The sequence below is a fragment of the Chenopodium quinoa genome, unplaced genomic scaffold, assembly GCF_001683475.1.
Source record: "Chenopodium quinoa cultivar QQ74 unplaced genomic scaffold, ASM168347v1, whole genome shotgun sequence".
Classification (NCBI taxonomy): Eukaryota; Viridiplantae; Streptophyta; class Magnoliopsida; order Caryophyllales; family Amaranthaceae; genus Chenopodium; species Chenopodium quinoa.
The window spans coordinates 836474-859318 of NW_018742244.1; the positions used below are offsets into that span (position 1 = coordinate 836474).

Sequence of the window (22845 nt, forward strand, 5' to 3'; positions counted from 1 at the left end):
AAACTTAAAATCAAATCTAACACTTCAAACTTCATAGCTCTTTCCCTCTGTTTTCCAAGAGTTTAAAACATGATTAGTACTAAGAAGCTTATCAGTATGGCAAAGAAGTGGCAAAAGCTAGCAGCAGCCAGCAGAAAAAGGATTTCCTGGCTGAAATCAGAGACTGAAAAGGGTCACTTTGTCGTCTATACAATGGATGGAAGACGATTTGTGATTCCCTTAAAGTATCTTCAGAGTGAAATTCTTAGAGAGTTATTGAAAATGGCCAAAGAAGAGTTTGGAGTGACAAGTGATGGCCCGATTAGATTGCCATGCGATTCAAGATTTATGGAGTATGCAATCTCTATTCTCCAAAGATATGAAGCTACAGACTTGCAGAAAGCCCTCCTCTTATCGATGGATAGTTGTTGCTCTTCCTCATTATCATACTCCCAACAAGAGCAGACTAACCAACAATTACTAATATGTAGCTTCTAAGGAGAAAAGAATAAAAAAATTCCCGAGTTTGTATATGTTAGCATATTTATCCCTAGATTGGCTAGATAGATGTAAAATGTAACAAAAAACTGTTAATGATTATTGATTAAAAATATCTGTTTACAACATTGATTTTTGTGGTTATCCCTCGAATCCCTTCCCTCCACCCCCATCCCACAAACGGAAAAAAAAAATAAAAAATAAAAAATAAAAAATAAATTAACAACCAAGATTTTGCAAAGTACAAGCTCAAAATAAACCAGCCTAAAATATTGAAAGAGAAAGTAAGGCAAATATTTTGTCCATGTCAGTTGTCAACAGACTTGAAATACATGATACCGCAATTCATACACACATTATGCATCATTCAGCTGTGAAGCCTGTTGCATTTGAGAACGAATTCAACATGATATGAATCATAACTCCATTTTACAAACACTCAACAATAGCTTAAATAAGGTAACTATCCACAATGTTCCCTTCCACACATGCCATGTTCCATTAGACATTTTTATCCAATATATAGACAGGCTAACAGAACCTTCAGCTCTATGTAATGGAACAAAACTGTTTCTATTGTAGCAACTCTACAAGATACCCAATATTATAGTTTATCTATTATGCATGCTGTAATTATAGAACATTTGTTTGAAAACCTGTTGATCATCCGTTCAAGAGCCTGGTATACTACCCATATAACTACTTTATAACAACCAACTGCATTTCAATTTTACCAAGACCTAGTAAGCTCTAGCTTTTCTCTCCCAATCTTTCTACATTTATATCCTCCCATAACAAGAGATCCCATATGTCAGCCTTAAGTAAAACTCCTTCTTTTATCAGAAATTGTATTCAATTTATAAAGTATCTGAAGAACTAAATTAAACTATGATCTAGAGGGTCACTAACTGCAATTTTATAAAGGTTCAAGACGGGATAGAGCAGTACACACTCTCACATTCCACCCCCGAGATGGAGGGGTTTAATTCTCATCCATTAGTATATCAGAATCCCCTCACTTCCGCCCCCCATCCAAGCATCCATAGAATAAAAGTACCTCTACTATCCCTCGAGTTTAATCCCCTCCCATGGTAGCCCAAGCCATACACATTCAACTTTCTTTCTCCTTGCCCCAAATAAAAAAAAAAAAAAGGAAAAGTTCAATATTAACAACCTCATTATGTGTCGTTGACAATTAGCTTAGTCGATTAAAAACTCATTATCATCAGGTTTTACCAAAGAACTCATAGAGTCATAGCACATTCGGTCTACATCATTTGCCCATTACCTCCCTCTTTACATCCATCAAGATAATAATAGACGAGTCAATTATCCTACCTTCAACACAACATTCCAAACCCTTAATCCTGAATTTTTTATTTGTTAATTTTTTTAAAGGAAAAAAGAAATCTCTCAAGAATTTTCATCAATATTTTACCTAGCAAATTTGATATATCCCGTTCATTAGCCCGTATACATTCAGGTACACAATAAAGATATAGCCTTATGACTTATGTACGTATAGAGTCACATAAGGTAAAGGCAGCACATTTGGAACCAAATTCTGGGTTTTGATTTTGAACATAGTAGTATTTAAAGAACATTAGTCAATAGATATATTAAATTACAAATCAAACCCACATCTTGAAGCTATTCTAGGAAAAATTAAGATTAACCCAACTAATAAAGATTGTTAGACCAACAAAAGAACATAGAATTGACTAACCAAATAGAATAAAGAACAAGAATAAGTTGGCATTTTGATTTCTTTCAAAGGAAGCAAATGCGTGCCTTTAAATTAAAAGGGTTTTTCAAATTTGTAATTTTTAATACATTGTGATAAAAATATACTATATAATCAACCGCCATTGGAGTCAATAGAGGTATAATTGAATTTTCTTATATCTAAGTTTGTCAACAAAATTAAATTAAAATAAGGAAAATGTGAGTACCTGCAGAAATTAGGTTGACCCTTGTCTAATCTATGATTGTTTAGTTTCATCAATGGCTGCTCCATGACTCCTTGATTACATCACAATTTCACAACCAACGATCTCATTAGACCAAAACTACTCTCAAAACCCAGGAAATTAATTACTGCGTAACGAAGGGGTTTGTAAAAAATCGAATCAAGTAAAACTGTAAAAATGGAAAGGAAAGAGAAAATCTAAAAAATTGGCACAAGAAAATATGGGAATTGAAAAAAATTTAGATGTTTCTTTGAAACAAAAAAAATTAATAAATCAATGGAATAGGAGGGAGTAGAAAATCTCATGAATTTTCTCTATATGGAGTAGAAATTTAATTATCTAGTTCTTTCTAGGTAAATAGAAATTTCTCCTTAAAAAAAAAAGGTAAATAGAAATTCCTTAAAAATATCACACCCGAGATTTATTTTCTTATTTAATCAATAAATAAGCAAATAATATTTTACTTATTTGTTTATTGAATGAGCTTGACCGTTCCTCAAAAAAAAAAAAAAAAAAAAAAAAATGAGCTAATGACCGAGTGTATAGGCTCTCCCCGTAAAAAAAAAAAAGTGTATAGGCCTTGAATTTCGTGTGAAAAATTACTTTCCACATTTTAAACCAAACAATTATAGAAAAAATGAAATTTAAAGTAGTAAGCAATTTAATTCCCACAAATTCATGAGTTTCTACTCTTGTATAAATCATATATTACCTTTATCTCCGTAATTATCACAAGGGCAAAAGTGTAAAATTTTCAATATAAATGGACAAAATCCTTTAAAATCGCTATTTACCCTGTGATAAACAAAACTATTCATCATGGAGTTTATGAAATACTTTGAAATTAAAAACAAGTCAAATTTTTAAAAAAAAAAAATTATTTTGGGTTTTTCTTTTTTTTTTTTGGTCATTCACCTAATAAGAAAAACAAATTGATTTGTAATTGAGTCATACATCTTTTTTTTTTGGGATTTGTTAAACATCGCCCACAAATTACTACATAAAGCCCACAAAATTCACTTGGTTTGCCAAAATTGCCCTTGACCTTAAAAAAAACACTCACACTCTCATCACTCACACTCTCATCACTCACACTCTCATTGCTCATCTTCTTTCAACCTCTCTAAAAAAAAAAATTCAAATAACGGCAATGTCGAGGCGGCAAGGCAAGGAATTGGCGGCGGCGGCGGAGGGAAGGATGTCCCAAGGAGGAAAGGTACATTTTGTTTAAAAAAAAAAAAAAAAGGGAAAACCCACCGTGACCGCGGTGGGGTGCCCTGGCTGGACGCCCAACCAGCGGTGGTGGCGCCAGCTGCAGATGCCGCCACCAGTTGGCTGGCGCCTGGGCTGGACGCCACGGCCACGGTTGTGGCGTTTATTCAAGTCAAGTCCCTCACCCTGTTCAGCTCAGTGAGAATCAACCCCAAGCAGTAGTGCGACACACGACCATGGAGAATCTTAAATATAAAATGGCTATACATCGTACCATGTCGTCGTCTGGAGTCCTCTAGAGAGTTCCTGATGTCGTTCTTTTGAGTTTCAATTGACTTGTTCAGTCTAGCGAACAGTGTATCCAAAGCAGCGGTCGATGAATCAATCCAGTCCTTGGTAGCTCTATGAGCGCTCTCAACTCTACATGTTGTAGTGTTCCCAAAATGAAGTACCTGATTTGTCCAATATTTGACAAACTTTTCCCTGTGAGGGACCCATTGATGCATCACATAGTCCACCAGTGCCGGACACCACTGGTACGAATCCCTGAAGTTAGCCAATGCTCGCTCATACGCTTCCTCTGTGGTAGCCTGTAGGATCTTCCGCCACTTACCATTCACCAATCTCTCTGTCATTTCCAAATTCTTCTTGAAAAGGTTGTAGGCTTTCACTTTCACGCAGTTGTTGATGTGCCATGTGCACAATAAGTGGTTCGATTCGGGAAACAGCTCTGCTATGGGGGCAAAGAGACCTCCCTCACAGTCGCTGACGATGGCTGCTGGATGAACATTAGGCCCGATGTAGTTTCTCAGCTTCTCCAACACCCAATAATAACTTGGAGCCGTCTCATCCCTGATGATTGCATGACCAATCAGAGAGTTCTGGTTCGTTGGAGCCATCCCAACCATCTCAACCAGTGGGAACTTGTACTTGTTTGTCTTGTACGTTGAGTCGATCAAAATCACAAATGGCCAAGACTTGATCATATCAGCACAATCAGGATGCACAAGGAAAAGATGAGTCACCTCCGCTGTATCTTCATCAGAATCAAACCAGAACAGGTAACCACGTGATTGTGCCTGGTGTAGCAGCTGCTGTATAGGGTTCCTTCCCTCTGACCGTTCAAACCTAAGTTGCTGTCTGACGTTGTAGATGTGTCTTCGGTTTGGATGGTCTTCTGGAAATTTCTCTAACACAGATGCTAATATTTTAGCAGGCTTCACTTGAGCATCACTCATTTCTTTCACAACTAGTTTCGCAGCAGGACTTAAGCCGCTCAGTTGTCGATGACCCTCTTCATATACTATCATCTCATGGTTGTGATACCCCCATTTAGAGTAACCAATCACTTCCCAACCGTCACGACTCCGTAGTTGTCGAACCTTTACTCTGAACTCACACCCACAACCTTTCCGCTTTGTATCAAACCGAGTGGCTGTACGAAAATCTCTTTCTTCTCTTTTGCGATAACGGTCACATCTCAAAATGCGATCCATTCTACCATCCCGTTGAGATTTATGAGTTACTACTACCAAGCAAAATCCAGCTGCAATTGCAACCTCTTTTGCCCAATCAATCGCCTGTTGAGCTTCTTCGAATGGACCATCATGTCCAAATATCCCACTGTAATCATTTCCGTCTCCACCATATTCCTGCATCAATTATATATTACAATAAATACATTTAACGGATAATACATTTAATTTCTATATTTACACAGAATTAACACAAAAAAAAACATAATTATATATAATCAAACTTAATTTTTATAAAAACCCAATTCGAATTTTCAAACTAAATTTAAAAATATACCATTTCGAATTTTCAAATTTAATTTTAAAAAAACCTATTTCGAATTTTCAAATTTAATTTTAAAAAAACCCATTTCGAATTTTTTTAAAAAATCATTTTCGATTTTTTTTTTACAAAAAAATTAAATAAAAAACAACAACAAAATCAAAAAAAAAAAAAAAATTAATTATTAAAGGTGGCGTCTGCCAGGGCTGCCACATCCACTGGACTGGCGCCTGGCAGGGCCGCCTCACCCAGTGGAGTGGCGTCTGCCCAGGACGCCAGTCTGGTGGTCTGGGCGTCTGGGCTGGACGCCACTCTGGTGGTTCTGGCGTCTGGCTTGGACGTCCAGGCTACGGTTTGGGCGTCTACCCTAGGCGCCGGAGCCACTCCGACGGTAAACCGTGGATTTTAACGGTGACTTACCTCGTTTTCCGTCGACGACGACGTACCTCCGGCGTCCCCCGCATCTCCGGCCTGCCCTCCGGTCTCCCCCGGCGAGCCAGTACGGCTCCACATTTTTTATACCGAGATTATTTCAATTTTAGAAAAAGGGCATAATGGTCAAACCATATCATATTTGTGGGCTATATATGGTAAATTGCGGGTGATGTTTAGCGTTTCACTTTTTTTTAAGTGTCCCATTGATATTGACCTACTTTGATCATTGTTTGTGAATCATACATAAAGAAAAATAATGTAATGATTGTAAATTTTGTAATCATGTAGACATTTGTGAAAATCGTGTTAATCAATAGATTATTAATATACTCTTGTTTTAATTAATACGGATTAGTACTTAATTCATAATCAAAGATATTATTGGTCAAAGTTCTATATCAGTATATGTGCCAAGTTTCAATGAGCCACTTCAAAAAAACAGAGGGAGTGTTGTACAATTCATGATGGTCTGATTTGTGTAAAACAAGATATCAATGAATAAAATCTTGCACTTCCAAATTTTTTGTTCATTTATCAGTAAAGGCATGATATAGTTAGTGGTGAGATTTTCAGAACTTTCATAAGGAGTAATTTTCATAATTGCTATCTTAAGGGTACTCACATCCAAATCTTAATATAATCTCAATTATTTACCAATATACGTACAACTCAATTCAAAGGTTGCCAAATTTCTGCTCATAAAACAATATGTCATGTGACGGATATGTCACGTACTCATTGAATACATGTGCACCCAAAATAATAGACTCATTGTATACATACATGAAAGTTTGAGACCATGAGTTTATAGATCACTCCACCCACCTAATGGATCGAGCCCAAGGTGAACATTGCTCATAAATCATAACCAATAATTAGCTTTCGGCTTGTAACCCCCCAACACCCTAATTAAGGCCCCAATCCAACAAAGAATTAACACATAAACATTAAACAATGCTAAAGTTTTAGTGACAAAGGAAAGTGGCTTCTTTCACAAAGTTCCCTGTAATTATGGATTTGCCAAATTATAAGGGAAACTTTTTCACCAACAATAACAAAATTAAAACACAAATTTTTAAAAAAAACCGATTTACATTAGTGTACTGTGTGGCGGGTTGAATGAGGAAAGTAATTAACTTTCCTTGTTTTTGCTCGCACGTGTCAATGTTATTTACAGTATTTGGTTTCTCTCTCTTCCTAATTTTACTTCTCTCTCCTTTGCTCATTCTCTCTTCCGCCATATTTTTTGCTCCCGTCTCCGCCATTGTTACAAGCTTGTAGCTTTCTTCCATCGATTTCTAGGTTTGTTTACTCATAGTTTTGTTTTCTTAATTTACTTTTTTTTTTTTCTTTTTACTGTGAAAATCGTCTTGCAAACGAATCTACTAACTGCAGGTGAATTTTTTCTTCAATTTTTATTTTATGTATTCTGTTTTGCACTTTTCTTTACACACATTAGAAATAATCATTGAGGATCAATTGAAATAAAGGTAATTCGTGTTTTTATTTGAATTCTAGGGTTTTATATGATGAATTTAACTAGGCTATATGGTGGATTTTGTAATTTGTGCAAATTTTACTTATTTTCATCATTCAAATCAAATTATAGGGTTCTATGTTGTGGATGTTAATTTGCTTTGTCTTTTATGTAATTTGATTTTTGTTATCCTGCAATATGAAATTATACTTTATTGAAGAAATTGAAATTAATGTATTTTGTAACTTTCTGAATTTCAGATAATTTTGGACCAAATAGACATTATACAATAGATAAAAGAGTTTTAAAAAAGTGCATGGTAGTATTTAAAATTTTTTAGGCCTTCTATGGATTTTTTTTTTGCAAAGAAGGGAATTATCCTACTTACAAAAGCATTAGACAATAGAGTTGAGTACAGTAAAAATTGTTTAGTCTTTTGAACTAGTTATCACTGCCTTATTACTTGAAAATTGAGAGGGATAAACTTTCAAAGGATAAATCTTGGTGGGATTTATTTTGGTGTCTTTTGTAGGGGATTTGGTTGAAGAGAAATGCTGGACACTTTGGGAGAAGATCAATATAAACCTTTGTGCTGCAAGACCTGTCTTAACAATTGCTATGGATGCTGGCCTTAGTAAGGCTATTCTTGAGACTGGTAACATTTAACTTTTTTCTTATTTGAAGCATGTGAAACAGGAAGTTATTATCAGTGATTTTGTTAAGCTTACTAGTCTTAACAATCTTATCTTTTTCTCTCATGTAAGTAGATGTGGTAATGTTGCTGCTCATAAACTTGCCCAAGCTAGTGGAGATGAGAGTATGGGTTGAGGAGGCTCCACGTTGTGTAATGGCTGCTGTGATGCTTGATTCTGCTATCATCCCTTAATAAATTTTGCTACTGTAACTTTCAAAGTTCATCCTTCTTTTTTTATAACACTTATTCAATGGTTTTAGGGGTCTTGAGGCCTCAAGAACTTTTAGAGCAAGTAAACTGATATTGTAATAGTCAATATGCAACTATGATAAGAGCTTGAGTCATTTATAGATGATGATTTGGATTGGCACAATGTACTTTTGATGACACCAGAGTTATTGATGAATTGAAGTTTCTCTCTATCCTTCTTTTAATGAGCATACTAGCTATTTTTTTTAAATGTGTGATTGTGTTGCAATGGTTATAATAGCAATGGAAATTGAAGTGTTTAATATCAAGGCTATTAGCTCAAAAGGTAGAGCAATGTACTATAAGTGTACATGGTGTGGGTTCAAGCCCCACATAGCCTATACATATTGGTGTATTCATATTGTTGGTGTAACCATGTAACCATGGCCATTTTTATATAACTTACTTAGGATCATTTAATTAATTAAGTTCTTTTGATTAGGGTTACTTTTAACTTGGTTATGGTCACTTTCACTCTTTATTAATTTTGTCCATGGTTAGGGGTACCTTTTCACTTGAGTAAGGTCACTTTTGTCTCGATTAGGGTCACGTTTACCCTCGATGAGAGTCACTTTACTTTTGTCTCAGTTATGGTTATTTTTGCGCTGGTTAGGGTCACTTTTAATCTTGCTTAGGGTCACTTTTGTCCCAGTTAGGGTCACTTTTGCACTTGCTTAGGGTCACTTTTGTCTCAAATTAGGGTCACTTTTGCCCTTGATTAGGATCACTTTTTGCCTTGCTCAAGGTCACTTTTGTCCCAGTTAGGGTCACTTTTGCACTTGCTTAGGGTCACTTTTGTCTCAAATTAGGGTCACTTTTGCCCTTGATTAGGGTCACTTTTGCCCTTAATTAAGGTCACTTTTTGCCTTGCTCAAGGTACTTTTGTCCCAGTTAGGGTCACTTTTGCACTCGCTTAGGGTCACTTTTATTCTTGCTTAGGGTTACTTTTATTCTTGCTTAGGGTCACTTTTACCCTCAATTAAGGTCACTTTTTTACCTTGCTCAAGGTACTTTTGTTCCAGTTAGGGTCACTTTTGCACTCGCTTAGGGTCATTTTTATTCTTGCTTAGGGTCACTTTTGTCTTGAATTAGGGTTACTTTTGCCCTTGGTTAGGGTCACTGTTGCCCACAATTAAGGTCACTTTTGTGCCAGTTAGGGTCACTTTTGCACTTGGTTAGGGTCACTTTTTCTCTCGCTCAGGGTCACTTTTGTCCCACTTAGGGTCACTTCTTCCCTTAGTTAGAGTCACTTTTATCCCCAATTTGTGTCACTTTTGTTCTCAATTAGGATCACTTTTGTCAATTAGGATCACTTTTGCCCTTAGTTAGGGTCACTTTTGTCTCTAGTTAGAATCACTATTTCTTAAGTTAATACTATGGTACAACAAATAGCCTATGTAGGACTCGAACCTACATCCTCTATGCGTATGTAGAAGCATAGAGTGCTCGACCAATTGAACTAATAGGCTTGTAAACAACATAATAAAAAATTGTTTTTTTGTATATAATGATTTTCTCTTCCAATTAACAAATGACATATTTACAGAGGGCTATAAATATACTCTTATATTCAATACATAAGCATTAAGCACCAACAACAATTTTACAGAAAGCTATGAATATACTCAGTATCAATAAAATTGCATAGTACCTTGATAATATAAATTGTGATAAATTGTGATACACCAGTATTAGAACGACATTGAAGCTATAAGTGAAAGACAACACCACAAAATAATCAAAAGCATCACCATAAATATTAGCGAGAATTGCGATAAAATGAAAACACATACAATAACAACAGGATACTAGATTATTCTGACATTACCAAATACTAGCTGTAGTTGTTTCCATCGTGTAGCTTCAATTATGATTTGAGAGTTAAATATTTTAATTTCATGCCATGATTTGAATTGAAGGTTTGGAAATATGACCGGAAAAATCAACTGGAATTGTTAATCAATAAATTTGAAAGCAAGTATTGCAATTTGAGTAATTTAGGGTTCGTAATTTGATCATCAACAGGTCAATCAATTGCACGCTGAAAATTAAGATTAGTGGAATTGAAATTCTATACAAATACAACTATCTTTTTGTGGTTTGAGGTTGAATTTGGTTGCAATATTCTTTTGTTTGATTGAACAAACATGAGAGAAAAATATTGGGGACTGTGATTGTTGACTTGTTGTTGTTGTTTTCAACTTTTCATGAATGACTTGATTGCTTATGGGCCTTGTGGCACATGTGAGATTTGGATGTACAATAATATTATTGTACACCCGGAGCATACAAAAACTTTTGAAATTAAAAAGGATGGTACCAAATTATTAAACAAATAAGAGATAATAATGTGGCAGCCAATTTTGTAGTCCTCACTATACTTTGACAACCGCCAAGGAAATACCAGGTCAACCTATATCTTTATCTCACCAACCTGCTTTGACTTTTCTACTCCCTCTTTATCAATTTATACTCGTATTTTTATTCCACTACTTTCTTTCCTTTTCACTCTTTTTTTTTTCTTCTTATTATCCAACATTAATTACTAACATACCTACTTATATCTCCCAAGTCATAACAGAATTTCTTTATTTAGATATATGACACGCCTATTTTTAAATAAAAATAAGTCGGGATAAATTGTTTCACATTGAAAATATAAAAAACTATAATATTAGGGTGGATGATGAGAATTATTGATCCCAAAATCTCTTAAATTTAGGAGGAGGACTTTAAGCCTTTAACCAACTAACCTATCCCTGGATCTCACTAATAATTAGAATATCAACCTATGTCATTAATTAGTACTCGTACTGATCTAATGGTAAGTATTGTATGGCTATATCTCCTAATCTTGAGGCTTTGGGATCAATCCTTTTGGGGCGAGGATCCTCTTACCCTTCTTCCCTTATTATACTTCTTAAATTAGAAAGTGTACACTTATTCTTTTCAGATGCTTTATTTTTTATTTGTTTGTTGCATTTGACTTATAGAGGCAAACCTTTTGCTGGTTAGAGAATTTACATTTCAACACTAACAAATTAAGGACTTAAGGTTAGTACTATACTATGCATGCTCCACATAAAACTTGTAGTATAAAACTTGTACTACTTTTGGACCATAAAATACATTTTTTGGAAGCATATATATATGCCCACTATACAATAAACGAAGTATTACTTTAGTAGAAGTCTTAAATTATAATTAATTTTAACTAATCTCATATCAACACAACTAAAAGGCTTGATTAAATTCACTCACGTATAATTCAACTTCAACAACATAAAAAAATAATCAACAAATATACGGTCAATCGGTCATGTACATACAGTCCAATATTATAATGAAGCAAGCTAGCTGTTCCCATTAACATTAACCGAATCATCTAGGAAACGCCAAATAATAATTAGATAACATCAACTAGGTAATTCATATAATTACAAAATAATAAAAATCTCTTTACTTTAATTATACTTGTATTATTCTCACAGTCACACCAAACCCCATTTAGAAAGAAAGAGGAAATGTTGAATAATAACATAACTATTACACCTACTCATCAATCCACTCTTCATGGATGACCCATTTATTCTCAATTATTTATTTTCCTACTTGTACATAATATAATGTCATATACTATATATATGTAACACTCCTCTAAAGGTTTAAAATTATAACACAACGTAAAGTTTAGCAAACAACTAACAACGCAAAAATGAGTGAAGCTAGGGAGATATACTCAGCCCCTCTAACACCTAGATCAGGCACGGCCACACCAAAATCGGGCACGGTCACACCCATGACACCACCAATATCCGCCCCGCCATCACAGTTTCATTCCCCGTCTTTATCCCGGTCACCTCTCCTTTCATTTAATGAGAACGTCGAGCCTATAAATGGTCTTAATAATAATAATAACGGGACTAATAAAACCCCTAAAGGGTCTAGGCCTAGGACGCCGGTCCAATTCATTAGTCCATTGGCTAGTCCACTTAGAAGGGCTATAACCCCTTTGGCTAGCCCCTTGAGGAGAGCCATAACGCCGATAGCTAGCCCGATTAGGAAGGCGATTAGCATGACTAAGCTTGATCCTCAAGATGCTTGGCTTCCTATTACGGAGTCTAGGAATGGAAATGCGTTTTATGCTGCTTTTCATACGCTTTGTTCTGGGATTGGAATTCAGGCTCTTGTTCTTCCTGTTGCTTTTACTGTCCTTGGTTGGTAAGTTATAATCCCTAATCTTCCCTACATATAGTATATACATCTATATTTGTTTTTTTTCAAATTTCTTACAATATTTTGAACCGTCCAATTTTATGCGAATACGTGAATGAATTGATCCCGTTTAAACTCTCTATCTTATGTCTAAAATTCATAATAATCAGTAAGTTTATACATTTGTTTTTTACCATATAAATGTTTAGTGTTTCAGATATTTTAAAAAAAAATTATCTTTTTTACTAGGTATAGAAATTTGAATTTTAAAGACGGATGAAAGTGTTTAATTAAATGTGGTAATTGCGTAAGAAAAAATATGCATGCATGTGATGCTTCTACCTACATAAAACATTTTTATTGGAACATAAATCCATGACAAAATTAGGTAAATTTGCTTTTTTTTTTTCTTTTGGTATGTGATCGTTGGGCAGAATAACTTGACTTTTATTTTGTCTTCTTCAAATAATTTATTTCAAACTATGTTGACACTCTAGCTTTGGTCAAACCACCCCACTACTATTCCCACCCACCCAAAATCATAGTGAGGTCATTGCTCGTTCATACCTTTGTTTATTGTTATTGTAAGAAATTACTCCTTCTGTTTCATTTTACTTTTACTTAAATATATTGGTATGTAATTGTTTGACTTGCTTGGTTCGGCTTCTAAATCTAATTTAAACTTGGTGGGTGCAGGACATGGGGAATCATCTGTTTAACATTAGCCTTCCTATGGCAACTTTACACCCTCTATCTACTAGTACAACTCCACGAATCAACGGAGACGGGTGTTCGTTATAGTCGTTACTTCACGCTATGTATTGCAGCTTTTGGTACGTAACTAACCAAGAACGAACAACCTTGCTTGAACTTATACGTGATCAATGTAATAAAAATTTAAATCAAATTAAAGATAATGTGACTAATGTTATCTTAATTGGAATTGGTTGACAGGTGAAAAAGCAGGCAAGCTAATGGCAATGTTCCCATACATGTACTTATCAGCTGGCACGTGCGTGCTTCTGATTAGTATAGCGGGGTCCACGTGCAAAATATTCTTCCAAATTGTATGTGGCCAAGATTGTACGGCTAAGCCCTTAACCTTAACGGAGTGGTACTTGGTGTTCACTTGTGCTGCCGTGGTGTTGTCTCAACTACCAAACATGAACTCCATTGCCGGTGTTTCTTTAATTGGCGCCATCACCGCTGTGGCTTACATCACCATAATATGGGCCGTGTCCGTCGCTAAGCATGCTCTACCCGGAGTATCCTATGAGCCGGTCCGATCTGCTTCCACTATTAAGAATGTGTTTAGTGTCCTTAATGCACTTGGGATTATTGCTTTCGCTTTTAGAGGCCACAATCTCATACTCGAAATTCAGGTAATTATTTACATCATTTAAAGGTGTAACGCGTACAAATTTTAGAACACTGGTAGTAGTGTAGCAGATATAAGGTGGTTAATGAAACAAATATATATCAACTCAATTATTTACCCTAATCATCGAAGATATTATTGTTATGAGCAAGTTGCCAAGTATCTAAGCAAGGTGCATGTTTATAATGAAACTCTATCTCTAAATGGACCGTCCTGTTTCAATTTATGACTTTGACCTATTCTTAAGCCAATTTAGAAAATCAATCAATATAATTGTATTAAATGCCAATTGAAATATAGGAAAAATCTTTAGTAGGTTGTTGGTGTGGTGGCTTGGTTGGTACCCCTTTGTGGGCTACTTTGTGTTTAAAAATTGACATAAAATTTGACTTTTAGTGTGTTACACTACTACAGTGGTTTGGTGAGCGTATGAAATGGAGAAAAGTAGTCTTCAAAAGAGTCTTTATTTTGTCATTTTTCATTGCTAGTCGCATCATTTTTTTTTTAACATTAAATCTTCAATTCATTGTTTCTTGGTAGGTGTCTTTCAATTGTTCAAAGTCGGTTTTATGGGCTAATTCAAATGATGTTATCGTGTATTACATCATGTTGTTAGTGTATCAACGTCTATATGTTATTAGTTTTTGCTTACTTTATGTCACATTGTGTTAGTTAATTAGATTCTTAAGAGTCTTAGACTCAATTTACTTTAACAATCTAGCTTAATCCATGTCTTTATCAATCTCTTTAATAGAACGACACGTAAAACAAAAATAAATAAAGACAAGTTGGTAGGCGGCTCTAATTTTATGTAAAAGTAAATAAAACTAACTGAATATGATATACGGGTACAAATTAGATCATGGACACATGTGCACGATGTAAGTTTAAGTTTAACTTAATGTCTAAAGTATGAAACATGACTAATAGTATGAATGATTCAATTGCTATCATTTCAGGCAACAATGCCTTCAAGCGAGAAACACCCATCAAGGGTACCAATGTGGAAGGGTGTCCAATCAGCTTATGTTCTAATTGCAATGTGCTTGTATCCTCTTGCAATTGGGGGATTTTGGGCTTATGGAAACAAGGTAATTACTAATATTTCTATTAAAAAAAATAATTATGTTATTATAGTTAATATGTTTTCGTGTTATGATTGATAAAAATGTACTAATATTTGTTATAATTGTATTGTATGTAGATACCACAAGATGGAGGCATGCTAACAGCCTTGTATCAATTCCATGGACGTGACACATCCCAATTCATCCTAGGCCTAACAAGTTTATTCGTGATTGTTAACGCCCTAAGTTCGTTCCAAATCTATGGTATGCCAATGTTTGATGACATTGAGTCCAAGTACACAATGAGAAAAAAGAAGCCATGTCCGTGGTGGCTACGAGCCATATTCCGAGCACTATGTGGGTTCCTATGCTTCTTCTTCGCGGTTGCATTCCCCTTCGTTGCAAGCTTTGCTGGACTTATTGGAGGGATTGCCTTGCCCTTAACCTTAGCCTACCCTTGTTTTATTTGGATCGTTTTGAAAAAGCCTAAAGCTTATGGTCCAATGTGGTGTCTAAATTGGGGATTAGGGGTCTTAGGGATGGTACTTAGTGTATTAATGATTGCTGCTGGTATTTACGTTGTTATTGCTAATGGGGTTGAATTTCATTTTTTCAAGCCTCACTAATATAATTAACAAAAATATAACGTAACGCATACGAAGTATGTAATAATAAGGTTGTGTATGTATAATATAAAGTATTTTTTGTAGGTTGGGGTTAGGTGGAAAAAAAAGGTTGCAAATGGTAAAATGATGACAAGTTTGTAACGATGTGGATTACGTTTAATGTTTCTAGCTAACATGTGAAGTGAATCAACGTGTTCCTTTACATGATGAGTGATAATTAAGCTTCATTTTAGGATGTATAATTAGTGTTTGTAATTTCAAGGTTGATATTAATTTCAATTTATTAATTATTTGGAGAAATTATTGTGGACTACTTTACCATTGATTGACTCTTTGCACAAATACCTTAATTCATAAGAAGTGTTTTTTTTTTTTTTTTTTGAAAAAAAAATTAAAAAAAATTGCATTTGTATTGTAAAACACATACCCGATACACCTACTACTCTTCTATATAAAGCATTCACATTTCTATGGCCATGTGACTCATGAGTCATGACACAATACTAATGAACACAATACTAGAGAGTAGGGGTGGGACTTTTCAAACCGAACCGTGAAACCGTCCGTTACCGAACCGAACCATCACGGACCGAACCAATTTTAAACCGAAAACCGAACTGAACCGTATAATGTCAAACCGAAACCGAACCGAACCAATTAATGTTAACCCGTTACGAACCATAAACCAATAACAAACCAAACCGTTTATAAACCGAAACCGTTTGAACCGATTAATGTTAACCCGCTAACTGTTTAAACCGAACCGTTTATAAACCGAAACCGTTTAAACCGTAGGAAAAAACCGTTTAAATCGAACCATTTACAACCCGCTAACCGTTTAAACCGAACTGTTATAACCCATTAAACCGTTTAAACCGAACTATTTTCAAACCGCAACCCATTTAAACCGATCCGATTACAAACTATTTAAACTGAACCGTTTACAACCCGTTCCATTCAAATTGAACTATTTGCAGCCTTTAACAATTTGTTAGAATTCCACGAAATATATTTGATGTTAAATGTAATTTAACTATACAATTTTTTTTACATATAATTATTGATTTAAATTTGTAAATTTTTTTGCTATTACAAAATTAAAATTATATTCTTGTATAACTAAATTAGGAGTTATAAATTAAATAAAAAAATGAAAAAATTTGACCACCCACCCAATCCAACCACCCTCCACCCACCCACCACCGTAACCCACCCTAACACCACCCCCGCCATCACCCCAGACCCACCCTAACACTACCCCCACCCACCACCGTTACCGTAACTCACCCCCACCCCACCACCGTTACCGTAACCCACCCCCACCCCACCAACGTCAACCCAGACCCACCCTAACACCACCCCCGCACCCACCATAATTACCGTAACCCACCCCACCCCACCATCCACCGTAAATAAAAAAACCCAGACCCAAACCTTACCCCACCCCATCCACCACCGTCACCGTAAATAAAAAAAATCCAGACCCATACCCCACCCCACCTACCACCATCACCGTAACGTACCCCACCCCACCCCCTTAACAAACCCCACCCCACCCCACCCACCACCGTCACTAAAAAAAAAAAAAAAAAAAAAAAAAACCCAACCCCAACCACACCCACCACCACCGTAACACACCCCACCCCACCCCATACAAAAAAATCGAAAAAAAAACCCAAACCCACCGTAACCCCACCCCACCCGCCCCCACGAAACCCAACATCCTCGAAACCCCCCAACTCACTCTAATTGCTCACCCACCATAAAACTCCCTCCCTCCCTCGAAAAATCCTCCCTCCCCACCCACCCGAACCCAGTCTAACCGCCGCCGCACCCACCCTAACTCGGCCCCCTCCGTTGCCCACAACTTGAAAAAAAATTAAAAAGAAAAACAGAAAATAAAAAAAGGAAGAACGAAAACACCTTATATATTAATCCTGAATTTGGCCTCAAATTTGGTTTTAAAAGGCCAAATTCAATCATGAAACAACTAGATCTAGAGTTTCGTGGTCGAATTTGACCATAAAAACCGTCGTGCGTGGTGCCGGTGGACGGAGACGGAGAAACGAGATGGAAGAAAGGAGAACATAGACGGAAGAAGGGAGAAGAAGGAAGAAGAAGAAAGGAAGAAGGAAGAGGAGATGAGAGAGAAAACGAGAGAGCAGTGAGCATATTAGCAGCCATGGCTTCAAAAAATTGATAATATTACAGAAGAGGATTAAGAAAACGAGAGAGAAATCAAAAAGAGTGCTAAAGAGACGATGATAAGAGTGATCTGATTGGTGGAAAAGAAAACACACGGATCGTGAATTGGAATGTGTGCGATGATAGGCCGTTAGATGACATGCAAATCAATGGCTGATATTTAATATAAGACGGTGACACGGATCATGGGATAATGGATTTGGATAGTATGTTTTTTTTTATTCATAGCTACGTACTAATAAAAACACTACTGTACTCTTAACTTTATGTAACTTATAAATTGTAAGAAACACAAATGTTTGGAAATTGGAATTGATTCAATATGACATATTTAATGTATATTAGTTATATGTATATCAGTATATGTAATAAATAATAATGTATGGTACGATTGGTATCATACTATCATTGGTATGTATAGATAATCGATAAATGTATCTGATTATTAAAACTTAAAACAGTTGATGATCGATCTAATTGAATACTTCTACTTCCCCACCCGTTTTCTTTAACTTGCAAGTTGCAACATATATATGTTGCAGCCTTGTAGGCATGTAATCTTAAAAGGTGATTAGAGAGGGTAAGACAACAAAGTAATTCAGCAATATAACTTTAACACCAAAATTATGGAATAGTTACAAACAATTGTCAATTATTATTTTATTAGACTAATGGGAAATTGAATAATCGTGATTTTAATTAAACATCCAAATATAGTTCTGTAACATTAAATCATTAGTTTATTACAATATCAATTATCGATTTATCGTATTCAAAGTACCAATTCATCAAATCATGGTTATGACGCGATCTTTAAAACAATTAAAACAAGAAGCTGATAGCCTGATAATATTTGATAATGAAACAATAATACATTAATACCTTATAAATTTGTAATAGACTAATATTTAATAAACAACAACAAGACTATAACCAAATTTGAAACATAACACATTAACATGATATAGAATGAATGAGAATTTCTGTAATTCTATATAATCTGATATCTGAATCGATTTATCGTATTCAAAGTAGCAACTCATCAAAACATGGTCATGACACGATATCTAAAACAATCCAACAAGAAGCTGATAACCTAATAATATATATTTAATAATGAAACAATAATACATTAATACATTATAAATTTGTAATAGACTAATATGATAATATCGAATAAACAACAACAAGAGTATAACCAAACTTGAAAAATAACATATTAACATGATATAGAATAATTGAATAAATGAAGATTTGTGTAATTGTATATAATCCGATGTCTGAAAATAAAGTGACGAAGTCCCAACTTTATATAAAACGAAAATAGCTAACCGGTCAAAAATCTCTTAAAACTCAATTTCTACTCGATCCATTATTTTTTTCACCAACCTATGCCGACCCGCTAATGAAATGGAAATATTAGTCCCAACTTGATATAAAACAAAATGCGCTAACTGGTCAAAACCACTTTTTAGAACTCGATTTCAACCCGATCCAATTAACCGATTACCAAACTAACCCAAACGATTTTAGCACCAAACCGAGTATAAACCGAACCGATATGAATCGAACTAGCATTAACTCGGGTAAACCCGCCCTTGAACCGACCCATTTCAAAATAATCCGTTCATGTCCCGAACCGATATGAACCCGGACCGACGTTGACCCGGTAAAACCGCCCCTGAACCGATCCGTTTCAAACCGGTCAGATCATGACCCGAACCGTTTATAAACCGAAGGGGCATTGACCCGGGTAAACCCGCCCCTGAACCGACCTGTTTCAAACCGACCCGATTATTAACCGAACCGTTTTCAAACTGAGGTCAAACCGAACTGCCAGACCGATGTCCCACCCCTACTAGAGAGCTTTTTCTTTTAAAACACTTGCTTGTTTTGAGTTTTGACCTGATGACCTCTTCCGGCTTTACCTTGTTTGTGAAAAATATTTCTATCGATTTGTACTGTACTGTCACGGCTCCATAGCATAGTTCGCATGATTTTTCCGCCATCAGACATGCATGTTCGTTAAAGCAACAAATTATTCTAGCGTAGAGCCTGACAAAAACTCGTTTTACTAAATATTTTGAAGAGTTTCTTTTATGATAAATTTTCTAAATATTGCACAACTCTTAGGAATCGTGTTAACAATTTTCGCTCCAAAGAGATCGAAATAGTTCCATCCACACGTAGCAACGTTACAAGACATGCAAAAATTGTTGTTTCATTATTCCAACACCAATTTTCACCCTTAATTAGTTACTGTAATTCAATAATGACTCTTCAACCTAATTTCGAATTTGTGTAGCAAATTCATGATACACTATAATGAAATGATGAAGACATTTAACTGATAATATACATTTAGGGAGCTATGATGTTAATTTGTTTTCTATTGGTTGTACGGAGTATCATCTGAAACATGCTACTAATTGTTTTACTGCCAATCAGACAAACATAGAGATCATAATTAATTATGCTAATAAGTTTTTGTAACCGCCTATAATTCTTCTCTTGTATCCTTTCTACATTACATATATATACACCATGTACATAAAAACGTATCAATAATCTTATTGCACTGCCTCAGGTCCAAAACTCGCGAAATGGTTATGTATGTTCCAATCTTATACTTATCAGGAGGAACATGTACAATGCTTGTTATCACTGGTGGTCCAACATTGAAACTCTTGTACGAATTGATTTGTTCCGAAAGCTCTAATTGTCCAAAAATTTTAAGCACAAATGAATGGTTCTTAATATTTGTTTGTTTGGCATTTTTACTAGCGCAACACCCTAACTTAAAGGAACTATTGCTTCCATAGTACTAATCTCCCTTCTATGGATTATATCCATTGCCAAAGGCAGAGTTGAAAACGTGTCATATAATCCCATATTTGAAGAATTGGAAGATAATTTGAGTGTATTTTTAAGCACTTTTTTTTGCAATGTAGATGATTGCTCTTTCGTTTCGAGGTCATAACCTTGTCCTTGAGATTCAGGTAGATATAACAAGCTCTTAATCTTACTTATTTACATCTCATAATCTTACTAAACATTAGTTTTATGCAGGGGACATTGCCTACAAACTCGAAATTTCCACCTCATATAACAACGTGGAAAGCAGTAAAAAATCTCTTATTGTATGATGTTTTTGTGTCTTCCCACTAGCCATTGTTGGATATTGGGCTTATGGAAACAAGATAACAAGGACAGGGATCATATACACATTGGGAGCATTTCACAAAGATAGCGCGTCAACAACAATGCTAGGATTGATTCTAGTGTTTGTATTAGCACACCAGCTATGCGCGTACCAAATATATGCCATGGCAAGCTTTGACAACATAGAGTTTCGATATGTCCTAGCGAAGAACAGGCCATGTCCCTCTTGGCTCCGGAGTGCATTTAGGTTTTTATATTGTTTCGCCGGGAACTTGTCTTTAGCAATAACATTCCCCTTCTTACCAAGCCTAGGATCGATTGTAGGAGCAATTGGCCTGCTTGTAACATTTTCTTACCCTTGTTTCATGTATGTTTGTATTAAGAAACCCAAGGTTTGGGGGCCTATGTTTTTGCTTAATTTGGGACTTGGTTGTTTAGGTGTAGTGTTGAGTAACTTATACGGAGTACTTCATTATTGTAGCAATATGGGAAATTTCTAGGGAAGGCCTAACTGCCAATTTTTTCAATGTAAAATGGTAAAACATTATTGTAGCAGAAATTCTAGTAATTACAAAAGACTTGTTCACTTCAACGTAATATCAGTTCAATTTTTAGCTCCAATCAGTTCAGTTCAGTTCAGCTCACTTCAGTAAATGAACAGGCCCTAACTAATATTCCTTTTTTTTTGCTGTTTAGAGAGACTCAAGGACAGTTGGGCAGGTGATGAGAGTCGATGCACATGATCTCTAACAATCAGAAAGGAAACTCTAATTACTTAACTTATCCTTCACTCTCCCATTTGATATGTGGTTGTAGTAGTGTACTAGTGTTAAAAAAAATTGAATTTGTCCATTAGTGCGTCATTTGAACAGAAGTTTAGAGTTTTGGTTTCCACTAAACTTCTGTTCAAAAAACCTGATCTTTTCATCTATTTATGGAAACCCCTTTTTTTAGCAATAACACAGTACCTCCATTTTGTACTCCGTATATTTGTTTGAGATAGGCGTCCTTAATACATACAAGTACATCTCTATGTTACTATTGTGTGAGAATGTGACATCATAAAATAAATAGAAGGCTCTAGTTTCCATTTTTATATATGTAACACATGTGAATTAGAATTAATGAGTCAATTGATTTTGACAGCTAATTATAAGCTAGCTAAGTATTTACTTCTATAAATACATTCATTTGGTATGCAAAACAAAGGAAACTAAATCAAACATATTAGCAAAAAAAAATGAGTACTAGTAATAGAATTATTCCAATTCATAGATTGGAAGAATTCCAAAATAATGGTGATTTCAATTCCGAAAACAACAATTTATCAATGGAATTTGAAGAGGATAGTAATCCAATTGAGGCATGGCTTCCTATCACAGAATCGAGGAATGGTAACATATGGTCGTGTGTGTTCCATTTAGTATCATCAGGACTTGGAATGCAAGCTCTTATGCTCCCCGTTGCTTTTGCTACTCTTGAATGGTATGATTTATTTCCCCTTCTCATAAGTTTGTCATCGTCTAGAATTTATTGTCACGTTTGTGGACTAATTTAAAGTAACTATGAATATCACAACTAATTTGATACGTATACATGCAATTAATTTATTTTCCCATTTCACTAATTTGTTGCTTAATTAATTGTGAACCATAAACACATTATTCATTTTTTCTTACAAAGAAATACTCCTTAGAGCACCCACAATGGGGTATATGATCCTCATCCTTTTTATGTTTTTTGTGAAGTTAGAGGATGAGGATTGTTGTAAAACCTTTTAAGAGGATCCTCAATTAAAGAGGATGATGGTGGATCCTCTATAGATGGAGGATGAAGGTGCATTGGTTCAAGAGCCAAGTTTTGGGTGGAATTGTGGGGTGG

The 22845-nt window shown here is 35.3% G+C and overlaps 2 protein-coding genes, 1 long non-coding RNA gene and 1 pseudogene across 3 annotated transcripts; all 4 read left to right on the top strand.

Moving 5' to 3' along the window:
- The first annotated feature begins 69 nt into the window (after positions 1–69).
- LOC110736991 (auxin-responsive protein SAUR64-like) lies at positions 70–477 on the top strand. The gene has a single exon (XM_021917336.1). The coding sequence runs from the start codon at positions 70–72 to the stop codon at positions 475–477; it is 408 nt and encodes a 135-aa protein (XP_021773028.1).
- Positions 478–6946: 6469 nt separating this feature from the next.
- Positions 6947–8496, top strand: LOC110737705. Its single transcript, XR_002514436.1, has 3 exons — positions 6947–7193; positions 7901–8023; positions 8136–8496. It is a non-coding gene; the product is annotated as an uncharacterized LOC110737705 (long non-coding RNA).
- A 3464-nt stretch (positions 8497–11960) lies between these two features.
- On the top strand, positions 11961–15910 carry LOC110738675 (lysine histidine transporter-like 8). Its single transcript, XM_021919078.1, has 5 exons — positions 11961–12532; positions 13223–13359; positions 13481–13908; positions 14864–14995; positions 15109–15910. Exons 1-5 carry the CDS (start codon positions 12027–12029, stop codon positions 15595–15597), a joined length of 1692 nt encoding a protein of 563 aa, XP_021774770.1. The 5' UTR covers positions 11961–12026; the 3' UTR covers positions 15598–15910.
- Positions 15911–20376: 4466 nt separating this feature from the next.
- Positions 20377–21504, top strand: LOC110736999 (annotated as a pseudogene).
- The last annotated feature ends 1341 nt before the right edge of the window (positions 21505–22845 follow it).

Coding starts and splice junctions, on each gene's coding strand:
- LOC110736991 (XM_021917336.1), top strand. CDS start 70: ATGATTAGTACTAAGAAGCTTATCAGTATGGCAAAGAAGTGGCAAAAG.
- LOC110738675 (XM_021919078.1), top strand. CDS start 12,027: ATGAGTGAAGCTAGGGAGATATACTCAGCCCCTCTAACACCTAGATCA. Junction 13,360..13,480: donor GCTATGTATTGCAGCTTTTG/GTACGTAACTAA, acceptor ATTGGTTGACAG/GTGAAAAAGCAGGCAAGCTA. Junction 14,996..15,108: donor TTTGGGCTTATGGAAACAAG/GTAATTACTAAT, acceptor TATTGTATGTAG/ATACCACAAGATGGAGGCAT.